The following is a 14,404-nucleotide window of genomic DNA, read 5'->3' on the forward strand; positions in this document are numbered from 1 at the left end:
ACACTGCAGTTGACAGAAACCCTTCTGCTCGGTCATGCACTTGTCTTTTGCCCTTTTGCCCAAGGTCTCCCACAGCTGTTGACTTCTGGTCTAAGCAAAAAGAATGTGAAACCTGCATGCCATGGGTACTACGGTGATGAGGAGAAAGGCGCCAAGTGGGACAGCTCAACTGCCACCAAGTCCAGGGTACTGCCCGCTGCCCATGAGGGCTGAGGCCACCTGGCTCCAAAAAGGGGAGGGGTGCCTACCCAGTGAGAAATAAAATTTGCTCTGGCAGGGCCTCAGAATCTCTGCTGCAAATACAACCCTGGAAAGGCCAGGCTGTTGGATTGTATACAACACCTGGACAGGCCAGGCTGGGCAGTATTTACTTCCAATACTTGTCTCCAGAAACCTATCTTCCTTAAGCTGGTCAGGAAAACCTGGAGATGCAATCAGCAGGGTGTGGAAGAAAGGACGGGAGCAAAGCGCTGTGCAGACAGACCACTAACTGGGATGACTAGAAAGGCTTCTATACAGGGACCTGATCTGTGTCTACCGGGCGTCGGGAGAGGCTCCAGTCTCCTCCTACACCCACTCAGGCACACACAGAGGTGGTGGCTATACTGCTGCAGCTGCTACTTCATCTCTTCAGCCTGGACACTGAAAATCCTCTCTCAGATGAAAGCCAACAGGAGGTTCCAGAGCTTGGAGAGGTACCACGTACCGACTGGCCACCTGTCCTGAGGGCCGAACTGTAACTTGGAGGCACACTGCGTCCGCCCAAATTAACTGTTAATAAGCTGAAGGACTGGCATGGGCCCTTGGGAGCCACATGTACTATTCTACATGTGAGAGTGTCCCTATCCATATCTATCACTGAAGGCATAGGATTTACTTACACTTATAGAATTGCTGAGCTGTTTCACCTTCTGCTCTAGTTGTTCTCGTTCTTGTTTTAAATCTGAACTCCATTTAAGTAATTTCTGTTTCTCTTCTTCTTTTGCTGGGAAAAAAAAAAAAAGGAACTGTTTTTATCAATGAATTGTTTGAAAACGCCACTGTGTTCAGAATGCTGGCCAAAGAAGATATTTTGCCCAAAGTTCCTCTGACCTCCAGTGTGGGTGGAGAATGTGTCCACCCAGACCTTCCCTTATTACATGTATAGATACCTATGCTAAGAAAGCTGTCAGTGGTGTGGGCCTGACTCTAAGATACCACTTCTCATTTTTCCTCTCCAAGAAAATTCTACACAAACTTTTCATCTTGTTCAATAAAAGCTTTTCATTTTTAACTTTAAATTTCCTTTTGAAAACAAAACAAGTGCTGCCATATAGCACTTTTCTTTTTAAGCAAGGGTAGGATCACACAAAAGGGGGTGTGGATGATTATTTACCTGCTTTGTAGGCGATATAGGAATGAACAATTGCTAAAGTTCCAGGCCATGGAATTGCTTCTTCCTTTTTCAGCATCTGAAACGAGGTTTAGAAGTTTTACCTTGGTATAAACACACCTCCCCTGTGTAGTGACAAGCAACGTGTCTATAGCTATTGGCAGACAAAATCCAGGAAGATTTAAACCCTGGTCTACACTTTTCTAGACTATGAAGTTCCAGAAACTCTTTAACAGAATGAAGTTCGGTGACAAGGAAAGTCAAGCCACTTAAGCCCCAGCTTAGAAAGAGGCTAGGACTTGCCGGGGCATTCCTGGCTTCTCATACATGCCACATATGATGCCCAACTACTCTGACAGCCAGACCCACTGGCATACAAGCTACATGCCTGCACGATGGCAGCAGCTGCTGGCAGTTTCATCCCTGACCTGCCTATCTCAATTTTAGTTTTTTACATCCCTCAAAGATAGCCTAACCAAAGAAATTAAGTATCAGTTCCAAATATCAAAGTATAATTTAGACCTTGTGTAGAAAATTACCAGAGTTACAGAGCAGCATCAGGAGAGAATACAGAGAGAATGGTCTCCACTACTTTACGAAGATAGTAGGATAAAAACCAGGATTCTCTCAAACAGGACTCCAAAAACTGAGCAGCATCCCAAAGCTTGCTGAACTATTGGACCTATTATTTATACTTTGCCTATTTCCAAAAAAGACTGAAACAGCTTATCATGAAAACATAAAGGTACATAGATAGTTGAGAAAAAGAGACCAGAAACTGCACAATAAGAAGGGAAGAGGCTAGGACAGTTAATGTTTGCCTTTCAAGTCCATGAAATAGTAAGACAGCTACTTTACAGTTAGTTCTCTGATCCCAGTGACAACACAGGTTAAAGGTGATACTGTTGTTATTTGAATTAAACAATCAATTGCGCACTTTCCTTTAAGAGTTTTATTTCTAAAAGAAGAGTCTCAAAACCACATACTGGGTTTGGACCATTCTTAGAGAAAGAGGCAGAAAGTCTTATGGCTTTGAAAGGGCAAGGTCATGAGAAGATAAGTCATTTTAAATAAAGGGAAGCAGTTAGAGCCTTCCCACCTACACAGACTCCCCATCTCAGTAAAAGGACAGAGAAGCTCAAGAGGATGGACGCTATGTGGGTGAGTGCAGTGCCATGAACAGATAGGAGAGGGAAGAGACTCCACCATTCCCCCAAGTCTAAGGGGAAAGGAGGTCCTCCTGACCACACTTTTTCTTCCTCAGCCCATCACTGTCTGACCCGCTCCTTAGTACCTGGTCCTGACATCTGGGACAGATCCACATGCCCTTGGGAATCGTTTTCAGAGGAGGGTCTAAGCAGTCCAGATGATACACACGGGAACATGTGTCACACATAAGCAACTGGCCACTTTTCCTGCAAACGCTGCAAAAATCCTCATGGATATCACCCTAGGAAATTGAGAGGAAAGGTAAGAGAAAGGACAAAAAAGGTAAAATGTGAATGTTAACATGCACATTCTGGATATGTATGTTTCAGGACAATCAGCTGTGCCCCCTCCAACATGTTACAGAAGTATTCAAGGAAAGTAGGAATTGCCAATGGCACAGCCCCCACTTGCTCCATACAGCTGAGGTTCCCTGGGCAGGGACAGTATCTTTAGAGTTTAAAGAAAAGCCATGTAATTACCTAGGCCCAAATTAACTTTACAGGTGATAGCTCAGCACTTATGTTTTGGTAGAGTCCAACCCACAAATCATAAAGTTTGAAGATACTGAATTCCATTCATCAAAGTGTTCCACAATATGATACAAACAATTCTCATTACCCACTATTTTTTAGCAGAGTTTAGGATTGGGAAAAGAAGACAGACAAAATATGGAATTTTACTAAATTTTTTCTCAGGGAGAAAAAAATAGAGTGCACATTCAATTGGGAAAAAGATTAAGTCAGGAACAAATGAAACTCCCATCAGCTTTCTAACATGAAGAATTTAAAAAGCCAAAGCAACAGCTGACAAGGTTCTCTTAAAACCACTATTTGGCATTTGCTGTTCAATGGACCATTCTATGCTGGGAGGCTTTATTCCTCCCCATAAAATATACCACCAGATGGAAAGAGATGAACAACCCCAGTGTACTCTGTTCCCGCCCCCATCACTGAAAGTTCTGGTACTCAGGTAAGTCTGCGGGAGCCCTCTGAACAGAAGGCAACAGCAGAAAAAAAAAAAAAAAAAAAAGCAGATCTACTTAATATGGAGAGGAGAACGCTGAAGAGAAAAAAAAAAAAAAAAGGTATTTTTCAGCAGGTCAATCCCTGGCTTTTTCCAGAAATAGGATTGATAAAGACACATGGGAAAGAAGACCGAAGACACACCAGAGGTTAGCCAGCAAGGCAGCACTGCCACTTAGGCCCCCTCTTCACTTCCAGTGTGTTGTTTTAGATTTCCAGGCTATTTTGCCAGAAGGCCTAATACAGAAACTCTGCACAGGAAGCAATGACATAGACAGCAATGTTCAATTCTTTTCAGCCGCCACTGTGGAAGGAATGTATCTTCCCAGACCTGTAATTTCTCTCTAAAGAAAAGGAAAGTCTATAATTCACTAGGGTATCTAGAGCCTAGAAAACTGCTGCAAAATGTTGTTAAGATAATCAGATAATTTCTTACATTTAGTAAGAAAATGTTATCTCTGGACAATAAAGAAGATACTCAGTATATGAGCAAAAATACTGCATAAGTGTGCCGCCTCAAAGTTCAGCTTCGAGGCACCTAAAGAGGTTAAGGTTTCATCCCTTGATTAACTATAACTTTCCCTTTCATTCTTAAAATCAGGCTGAAGGGCACTCTTCCCTAGAGAAACAATCTTTCTTAAACCTGAGTCCTGTGTGAGTCTGCATCTTTAATAAGTTTATAAAAATTTAAAGGTTTCAGAGACTGGTTCACATGAATCCTAGATAAATTACTGGAGATGAGTTCTGCTCACTTTCCTTTGCTCCTGAGTAGGAGCAGATCAAGAAGTGGGGGGCGGACAGTTCTTTCAAGTTTCTAAAGGAAAGATGACTTCCTATCCTATTTCCACGTTCGAGAGCAACAGTTCCCAGTCTGCTCGGTGTCAGGACCCCATATTACCAAGGACCTCAAAGAGTTTTCGTTTATGTAAATTACGTTTATTGATATTTACTGTATTAGAAATTTTAGAAGTTTTCAATTTTGAAATAATTACAGAATCATAGGAAGTTACAAAAACAGTGTACTGAAAACCTGTAAAATCCCAGCACACGTGCATATTCCATGTGTCATCAGAGTTATGACATCATTTTATGTCATGTAATATCTGGAAAACTCCACTGGTTACTCTTCAGAAAAAGAGAATGAAAATGGTAAAGAAGGGATGCCTGTGTGGCTCAGCAGTTGAGTGTTTGCCTTCGGCTCAGGGCATGATCCTGGAGTCCTGGGATTGAGTCTCACATCGGGTTCCCTGCATAGAGCCTGCTTCTCCCCCTGCCTGTCTCTGCCTGTCTCTCTCTCTCATGAATGAATAAATATCTTTTTAAAAAATGGCAAATAATATTCTAGTATTATCATGAAGATAGTTTTGATTTTATAGACCCCCAAAAAGAGTCTCAAGGACCAAATTTGGAGAACTGCCCATAGAAATGAATAATAAAATGCCAAGGTATAGATTTTATCTACCCAGAATGGATTCTCTGATTAGCTTAAAGAGAGCAGAGAAAATCCCTTGGAGGTGCTGCTCCGGGTCAAAAGGCTCAGGCTTTGGTGACTGAATTGCTACCATAAGCCAAATGTTAAATTGAAAGATGGTGACCCATGATTCTTCGCTAGGAGCTGACCACATGTGTTTTTTGCAAACATCCTGGCTATATCAACTGCAATTTCATCATTTGCTAAAAGAATTTTATAAGTATGTCAACATATCTTCCCTTCTCATAAAATGATAGTGGCAACAAGGTATATCCTGAGGATTAGTGTCTGGCTGGGTTTTGTATTACCAAGTCCTTCTAGACGGTTACTGATCCCCAGGAAATGCTTGCCTTTCAGCTGTGATTGTTTAATTAATGTTGTTGGGGCTTGTCCTACCCAGCAGCAAACACAGAGAGTCCTGTGTGCTGATTTTAATCACTGCCACTGTTAGGATACTGTAAAAGTAGAAGTCAATTATCTTAAAAAAAAAAAAATCTATTCCACTAGGTTAAAAACTTAAGTTCTAACATATTTAGTGGTTTTAGAAGAGCCTTCTTTTACCTTTGGATTTCTGAGAAGAGCAGTGTTTACATTTTAAGATGAAATCTGGCAGGATTTTTTACTTTGCGTAGATCCTTTGGGTTCAGTCCCTCAAAGAAACCCATAGACCCCTATCAGCCCAAAAGCACAAAAACCAAAAACAATCTTTAGGAGAAAGAGACTCACACGCAGAAAAGTTGGGACCATCTCTGGTACCAGCAAACAAGGTTTCTGACAAGGACTCCTGGTACTCAGTACTCAGGACAGGTTGAAAACCTTTATCAATTACTAATGCCGGAAGTCAGAAAGGCTGGATGAAATGCTGAATTCCAAGAGCAAGTCTGAGTCTTGCTGTAGTCACCAGTTATGTCCATGGAAGGAAAGGCTGCCAGAGAACAGAACTTCACTGTGACCTGTCCTCCAAAGAGAACACTTCCTTTGCTACTTCTAGAATTTTAACTTAGTGTGTGCATATGGTATTCTTTTGTTCTTTGGAAAAGGGTAGACTATTATAAAGCACTAAGAACCTTCCAGTTCAAGAGATATTTTACCTAAAGATGATCCTAAAGACAAGCTCTGTAATTGACACAAAAAAAGGGACATGTACAAAATCAAACTCTTGGTTTCCCTCCTCAAACCTATCCTTCTTGCCATCTTGAGTAAATGAATTTTATCCTGGTAACTGCTTAGGCTGAAAACTCTGGATTCATCCTTGACTATCATCTCTTTTTCTCATACTCCATATCTAATCCTGTTGGCTCTTAAAAATATATGCAGACTCGGTCACTTTCCTCCATCTCTATGTCTACCACCCTATCAGGCCAAGCTGTCCTCAGCTCTTCCCTCCTAACTGGTCTTCCTGCTCCCATCCTATCCTCTCCACAGTCTCTTATCCAGGTTTCCGATCCTTTTAAAATCCAAGTTGATTTTGGAAACACCTTAAAAATAGTAAACACAGGGAAGAACCATCAAAGGATTCTAAAACCACTGGGTAACAGTTTGTGGGGGAACTGGATATTTATACAGACTCAAAGCTCTCTGCTTTGAGGCACCTTTACAAGTGGAGAGATTTGATGTGCTCTCTTAAGAGATGAAAGCTAACATCACCAACAACAGGACAGACCAGCGGACGACATGTGATGCACAGAAAAGGACTCGCCATCACGTGTTTAGTGTTCCTACAAAAATGCATACCCTGAATCTCCTCCTGAGGAAACAATCAGATTATCCAAATGGAGGGGCACTCTACGCAGCAACTGGCTTATGTTTTAAGAAATGTCCATGCCATGAAAGACAAAGAAAGGCTGAGAAACTGTTTCAGAGTAAGAAGGCAAAAGAGACAGTACCATGACAACGAATATCAAGAGTGATCTTAATCTGGATTCTGGAGCAGAAAAAACAAAGTGCTACTAAGGCAATTATTGAGACAACTGGAGAAACCTGAATATGGAATAACGCTATATAATAATATTTACTCAATATTACATGTCCTCAATTTGATAACTACATTGTGTCTATATCAGAGTATCTGTTCTTAGAAAATATATACTGAAAGGTTTTGGGTGAAGATTAATGATGTCTGCAACTTTTTAACTAGTTCAGCAAAATATGTTTATGTGTGTGTGTGCGTGTGTGCACGCATGTGTGTAGGGGGGAGCACATGTGGCAAAATGGTAACAATCAGTGAATCTAGGTGAAAGGTATATATATTTGTTCTTTGTATTTTCTTGCAACTTCTCTGTTTGAAAATTATCTAAATAAAAAGTTGAAAAATTATGTCACTCCTCTCCTCAGAGCCCTCCAGTGGTCCCCTATCTCCTTCCAAGTAAAAGCCCAAGGCGCTGCACCTTGGGCCCCGCTCTGGGGTGTCCTTTCCCACCATCTCACCACTCCCTATGCCCCCACTGTCCTGGCCTTCTTGCTTTTCCTCCACACCATGTATATGCCCATCTCAGGGCTTCTGCACTGCTCTGCCCTCTGCATGGAATGCTCTTCCCCGACACATTCTCACACATTCCACTTTCTACCACAGATGCTCTCTCTTCCCTCTCTTCACAAAATAAAAGGCTTCGTATCCCCCTTATTCTGTCCCAATTTTCTTTACAGAACTTATTACTACCTTTTACATGTTCATTTGCTTATCACCTGCCTCTGGCCATGTAATAGGAGCTCCTTGAGGGCAAGGAGTTGCTTTTGTTCCCTGTTCTATCCCCAGCCTTAAGAATAGCACTTGTTCAGCAGAGTAGTGCTCAGTAAGTATTTGCTCATTTAAAAATCTTAGGGCACTAGAGAGAACACACTGATTGTGACCAGAGGGGAGGTGGGCTGGGTGAAACGGGTGACAAGCACGGAATCACATATACGACTGCTGCGTTACTGTAGTGTACACCTGAAACTCACATAGCACTGCATCCTAACTCTACTAGAATTAAAATGAAAAATATAAAAATAAGTAAAGTAAAAAACAAAAAATAAAAACCCATAATCTCAGGGTACTAGTTTGTAATCCTGCAGTTTCTACATGCAGGGTTACTAAATATATGACACTTTTTTAGGAACCTGTTTAATCAATTCTGCTAAATAAAGTTGCTTGAAAGAAACGTTTTCCACTTCCTGAATTCTACCTGAAGCAGGAAACAAGGACTGCCAGGGGAATGTGTGCCTTGTTCCTTTTTCCTAACCCCAAAACAAGGACAGAAACCTGAGCACCTTTCAATTACAGGAGGTGACTTCCTGTCCCTCCCTGTTCCTGAGAATTAACTCATTCACAGCAGATCAAATCCAGATTTTAAACACTCTGACTGAGCCTCCTGATGTGGTACATGATTCTCAAGGACATGGCAGGACCTGGGGTCCCGGTAGAAAGCTGCCTTACATGGTATACTGTGTCTTGTAGGGGTTACTGCTGTTCCAGGGTGAGTCAAGGAGATGCAGCTGGCAAGGAGACAACACATGATAACGGTTTCCCCAATGTAAGCTCTCAGAAAAGAGAGCGCGCTTTTCCCAAGTTACTTACGTCTGTGGAGGTGGGGCTGGGCAGGGACACAGGCTGAACAGGTGCAGGGAAAGTGAATGTGGTCTCTGTCTTTTCATTTTCGGGGGAGTCAGGATGACTGGATGGGGGGGATGTTGGGGTAAGGGCTCCAAACCCCAGCACTGCATTGTATTTTGGAGGACGACCTATATACCAAGAGAAGGGAACAAAAAGGAAAAAAGGGGGAGGGAAAGAAAGGGGGAAAAATGATCTTACATACCTTTGGCCAGTGTTCCTCATTGGCTAGCATGGAAAAGGAAGTGAGGTAGCAGACAGAAGGTTAATACAACAGTCCCAAAGAGAGGAAGAAAAGCAAAGATTTAAATGTCATTAGAAACAACTACACGAGTCTCAAAAGAAAGGAGGATAAGACAGCCTTGGAGAATGACAGGAGGGCTACGTCATGTTAAAGGGCCTTGCCTTGGGTGGATTCTGGTGATGCTCCTGGATTATTACAATTTGAGACTTCTAGCATGAAATTAAGATGTCAAAGCTCAAGGGGGGGCCACAGCTAGGAATAAGAGTTTATTTTTCCACTTCTACATGTTGTTCTCTAAGGTTTCTCTGTAACCATCATCCTTACAATCAATAATTCCCAGTTCCCACAAATGGATTTATTTAGGATTTCTGTTTTTCCTTTTCTCTATCTATATATTGGTCGTTTCACTGCTTGTGAGCATGGAGAAAGGCAAACTGAGAAGGCAAAATTCAAGTTAACTATTCTTATCCCTTGCCGATAGAGCTGGTGAGAAATATGTTCTGGGACTAACTGGAACCTAAGAGCTAAAAAGATGTTCTGAGCTTAACAATGATTTTCAGTATGTCTAGAGTCAGAGACCCTCCCCGCTGTTCAAGAACTGTCTCCCCAGGATATCTGGGTGGCTCAGGGGTTGAGTGTCTGCCTTCGGCCCAGGGCGTGATCCCAGAGTCCCGGGATCAAGTCCCGCATCGGGCTCCCTGCATGGAGCCTGCTTCTCCCTCTGTCTGTGTCTCTGCCTCTTTCTCTCCGTGTCTCTCATGAATAAATAAAATCTTTAAAAAAAAAAAAAAAAAAGAACTGTCTCCCCACTTCTGTCACACTCTAGTGAACTACATGTCTAAGGACTAGGGTCTGCTACAAAATCTCCAAAAAGGCCCTGCCATCAGCAACACTGCTGAAGGGCTGATTGGAGCAAGAGCCCTGGGAATCAAGCCTCATGGTACAGAGAATCTATAAATGGACCCTGATGGGCATGGCAAGATTGGTCAACCACTCCTGCCTTATGATACATCCAAGCCAGGGTCCTTGTTAGAAGAGCCAGGATTAAAGCTTCTAAGCTTTCAGTGATCAAAAGTATATATCCAGCATACCAAAGGGAAAAAATAAAAGCCAGAGAGGCACACAACTGCCTACAAGCACTGGTAAATGGTACAGAGATCACAACTTTGCCAACAGTTATAATTTATATCAGGATTATGCACAGAGTCATGATTCTGTCAGACATTACACAAATATTACCTGTGTTAAACTGGCAATGTCTGCGGTACAAAGACAGATCATACAGGTTTGTCTTTTCTGGGGAATTTAGTGCTGCCAAAAGGGGATGTGAAAGATGAATGCTCTTTGTTTACCCGCAGAAGGTACATCCTAGGCATTGTAGATATAGGCTTTCATCCTCTGACCTTGGCACTGATGCCAAGGTCTTTCTGGCTCATTCAACCCCTGTCCTCTTAGCAAATACTCCCCACCAGCAGACAAATTAACTGTGGCTTATGACTGGGGACTCCTTTCTGAGAACTGGGTCAGAGGTTACTAAAAATTACCAAAAATAAAACAAAAAATAACCCATGACACTGGTTACTGTGGCCCAGGAATCAATAGGAAGCAATGACTCAGGGTTTCCCAAGGAAATATTTTTGACTACTTAAAGGACAGGGCTAATGAAACATTAGATGGATCACTGAGGGTGGTTATGCTATCTCTTTCAGGTGAGGAGGTAGTAATGGTACGGGTGCAGCCCTGCCTAAAGTAGACAAAAGAAAAGGGTCAGGATGACCTCCTAGGCTTCCAATAGCTCTGAGACAGTGTGTGCTTATGCAAAAATTATTATGCTACTCCACTCACTCTGCAACCTTTCTAGCCTGGAACTATAATTCAGGGACACATTATCATGTGGAGAAAGGGACCCTGGGATGTATTACTGACATCAAAGAACAATTTCAGAACCTTGTTCATGAGCTCAAATTCAGAGCTATTAAGACCTACTCAGTCCTGCATGGAGGGCTGCTGCCTCTGACCCGCCCACAAGTAAGGTGCACCACCCACCTGGGGAGGCCCAAAATATGGTGATGGTGCTCTTCAGAACTTCTATTTCAGGGAGCCTGTTTTGACAATGACCTTCTTCTCTTCCCTAGCTGGAGATACCTTCAACTCCATAGATTCTAAGTTCTCAGTGTGGCTACCTCTCTCATTCCTGGAAAGTCTGCAGCTCACAGAAACTTGAGTCGCGCTCTGGTTTCTCTGGCAGCAGGACGACTCAGACACTACTTAAGAACACCTTGGCAACAGCAGTGCTCTGTTCTGCTCAATGATGCTAAAATGCTTCCTTTCACACAATGTTCTGTTCACTGTGCTATTCACGGACAGCCTGGTGGGCCTGGGGCAGAACTGCTGTAGTAAGCCATTTTCTTGAGTCAGCTTTGCCAGAATCTGAGGCAAAGCAGCTTGTGATTCAGTATACAGGACTCTAATAAGAAATCTCACTCTCTTCTCCCTCTATTTTCACAAAACAGCAACAACAAAACTATTTTCAAGGGATTTAGGAGTTAGGCTCTAGGACAATGGGAGAAAGGAGGGGGGAGAAACACGACATAGAAAGCAGAAGCAACAGCAAGGGAGAGCTACAAAAAAGTACTCACCTCTCTTCCGGGTCCCAGGATGCATGGTACTGTTCAGGTATGTGACTGCACTCTTCTTGCGCTTTGAGGATTGAAGAAGGAAAGGTTAACTAGTTGAATAGCACGGTTACTACGAATATTGGCACAAGCTATAGACCAAGCACAGCATGCCTGTCAACATGCCAATGAGTGAGTGCCAGTCACCTCAAGGTCTCAGTGCTAATGGGATTTATTATATATACTTGGCTCTGAGAGAATATGATATTCCAGAGAGGTCTGCCTCTGCTTCAGATGACAGCTCTGTTGAAGCCAAGAGGACTTAAATTTTTAAGGTAGGTTTGTATTTGCTCAAACTTAGGGAAAAAACTAAGGGGAAAGCAGTGAATAATAAAAATGAAACAGTATGATTAGCCAGACAAAAAAAAAACCATCATTTCGCAAAGGTGGCCAAATATAATTAAGGTACTGTTCTTCCATAGGTTTTCAAATGGAAAGAGATGAAAATCATAAATAAACCTAGAATAGTGAGGGAAGGGCCAAGTTCTGACCAGGAATACCTCTGGCTCGAAGACTGCTCCACTGTATACTGGATTTGCTGTTGTTCTTCTTTTGCGCTCTTGCCTCTTGCTTTGGATTTCTTGGGAAAGTAAAAGGTTTGAATTAGAAGGAAGGAACAGAGAACCACAAAAATGGAACTTCATTGTTTATCTTTTGCTTTTCCCATGACAAGGTGGAAATGGGGGCATATCTCTTTTTTCCCCTGCAGCCTCAGCAGAGGCAAGCACACCGCTGGGAGCAAATATGACGGCCCATCTATTCTCACCTCTCAGAAAGCAAGACGATGCTTTTTTCACAGGGTAGCTCTCTGTGACCAAGAGCTGACAATACGTATAAAAGAGCTGTCCCCCTCTCTTTTCAGGTTACTAGAATATAGGTGTGGATGAACTTTATCCACAGACCTAGACTGAGTAACCATAGTTCACAATTCTGGAGTTAAATAACTAGGACAGGTATAGCTTTATAACTGTTCTTAAGATTCTGATAACCCAGAGTGATTGAGAAATACAGACACAGACTTGTTAGAGGGGCATTTGATACTTTGTGCTGTCAGGGGAAAAATAAAAAGAGTTCCTCTAAAGTGAATGGAAATCAGTTTAGTCCAGGCAACTGGGGAGTCTCCCCTGGACAGCAGTGTGGATGACAACAGGAAGGGGAGGAGATGAATGTTAAACAGAGGAAAGACAAGTTTGAGTCCAAAGGAAACAAAGTCCATACTAGCTGGCATTCTGGTGTTCTATGGGCATTCCAGTGTTTTACAGTCTAGCAATAAGTTCAACACCATTTTCAAGAACAAAACTCTGGGCCAGAAGCAAGGTAGCACCATGAATATCTTCTCTTACCTTCTAGATGGTCATGTGTTACCAATCCTAGAGACACCATGAAGGCAAGTTTCTGTGCCAGAGAAACAAGAATGTACTTCAGTTTGTGTTCTCACAAAGCCAATGGGATGATCCTAGTTAGACTCCCTGGCAAAGCAAATCCAACAGGCTGGTTGCTTGAAGGTCAGCTTCAGCTGACCAAAGAAGAGACATCTTTCAGAGCCACTCTGGAGGCTTTCTGGACTTACAGTGATTAAAAGAGAAGGATTGGGGCCTGTATCTTCTACTTTCTCAATGAAAGAAATCAGCATCTTTGAGTGGCCTAGGTTTTTTTTTTTTTTTTTTTCCCCAGAAAAATCCTCTTACAGGAAAAAGAATTTCACACTCAAAAAACATGCAGAGGGTTGCAAAGAGCCTCCCATACAACAAGCTTCAAATTCTAAGTTTTTCATTTGTCATAACGGGTCATGATTTCTTACATTTTTACTACCAATGACTGGACAATGCTAACTCAGAACTAAGTGAGTTTTAAGAATAACAGCAGGACCCTGGGATCATGACCTGAGCTGAAAATAGATGCCTTAACCAACTGAGCCACCCAGGCACCCCTTTTTAGAGGCAAGAACATGGAAGCAGAGAATGCGTAAAATGTTTCAGAATACACTTAGTGGTCCTGAAATGCTATGATATATCTTTTAATATAAGTCTCACCTGAGTACCTGCAGTGTGCCAGACTATGTCTGGCACTGTGGTAGGGACTAGAAATAAAGTATCTTAATTTCAGTAATTTCAGTAAGACACTGGACAGTCTCATGGTACCATGGACAAAATGTAGAAATGTGAATGGCATTCAAGAAGAATTTGACAAATTTGTAATAGATTAAATAATGATACCAAAAAAAAAAAAAAAAGAATAACAGCAGATAGTTCTGTTTAATTCTATGATTTTTAAATCAAACATGGACCTAAAAATTATGGAGCAATCTCTCTTTGGAGACCACTCTCAGGGCTCCATCATAAGTTAAACTGATTAGAATACTGAACCCCAAAGTTGGAACATTAGATGCTTAAAGTTGGAGACAGCAACAAACTGATTCCTGTTTTGCTCTGTGGTTGCACGTGGTCTGGAAAGTATGTTCTCATTTGCATGTGGTTGCTAAATATGCCAAATAATGGATCATCAATTTCTCTGATAATAAGGAACATCATCAATTATTAGCAGATGTATTCTTGCAGAATTGTTTATATCACTGTCTGGTCTTTAAAAATCCTGACAGAAAAAAAAAAAATCTTGACAGCTTACCCTCAACATTCAATACTATGATATATATATATTTTTTTTTTTTCTTTACTATGATATATTTTTTTTAAAGATTTATTTATTTCTCATGAGAGACAAAGAGAGAGAGGGAGGCAGAGACACAGGCAGAGGGAGAAGCAGGCTCCATGCAGGAAGCCCGATGTGGGACTTGATCCCAGGACTCGGGGATCATGCCCTGA

General features: G+C 42.0%; 1 protein-coding gene across 18 annotated transcripts in view; it reads right to left on the reverse strand.

Annotated features, from left to right (window-relative positions):
- PHF21A (PHD finger protein 21A) overlaps positions 1-14,404 on the reverse strand; it is a 196,928-nt gene that overhangs the window by 5,400 nt on the left and 177,124 nt on the right. For 14 of the 18 annotated variants that reach the window (XM_077863021.1, XM_077863020.1, XM_077863024.1 and 11 more), the window contains 7 exons: positions 12,926-12,977; positions 12,083-12,162; positions 11,547-11,607; positions 8,631-8,794; positions 2,667-2,822; positions 1,376-1,451; positions 882-985 (listed from right to left, as the gene is read on the reverse strand). In XM_077863021.1, the coding sequence (XP_077719147.1) occupies positions 882-985; positions 1,376-1,451; positions 2,667-2,822; positions 8,631-8,794; positions 11,547-11,607; positions 12,083-12,162; positions 12,926-12,977 (693 nt within the window). Of the gene's footprint in view, positions 1-881; positions 986-1,375; positions 1,452-2,666; positions 2,823-8,630; positions 8,795-8,868; positions 8,892-11,546; positions 11,608-12,082; positions 12,163-12,925; positions 12,978-14,404 lie in introns of all 18 variants that reach the window. The other 4 variants (XM_077863034.1, XM_077863031.1, XM_077863033.1 and 1 more) reach the window with 1 other exon arrangement.

This window comes from Canis aureus, chromosome 21 (assembly GCF_053574225.1).
Source record: "Canis aureus isolate CA01 chromosome 21, VMU_Caureus_v.1.0, whole genome shotgun sequence".
NCBI lineage: Eukaryota > Metazoa > Chordata > Mammalia > Carnivora > Canidae > Canis > Canis aureus.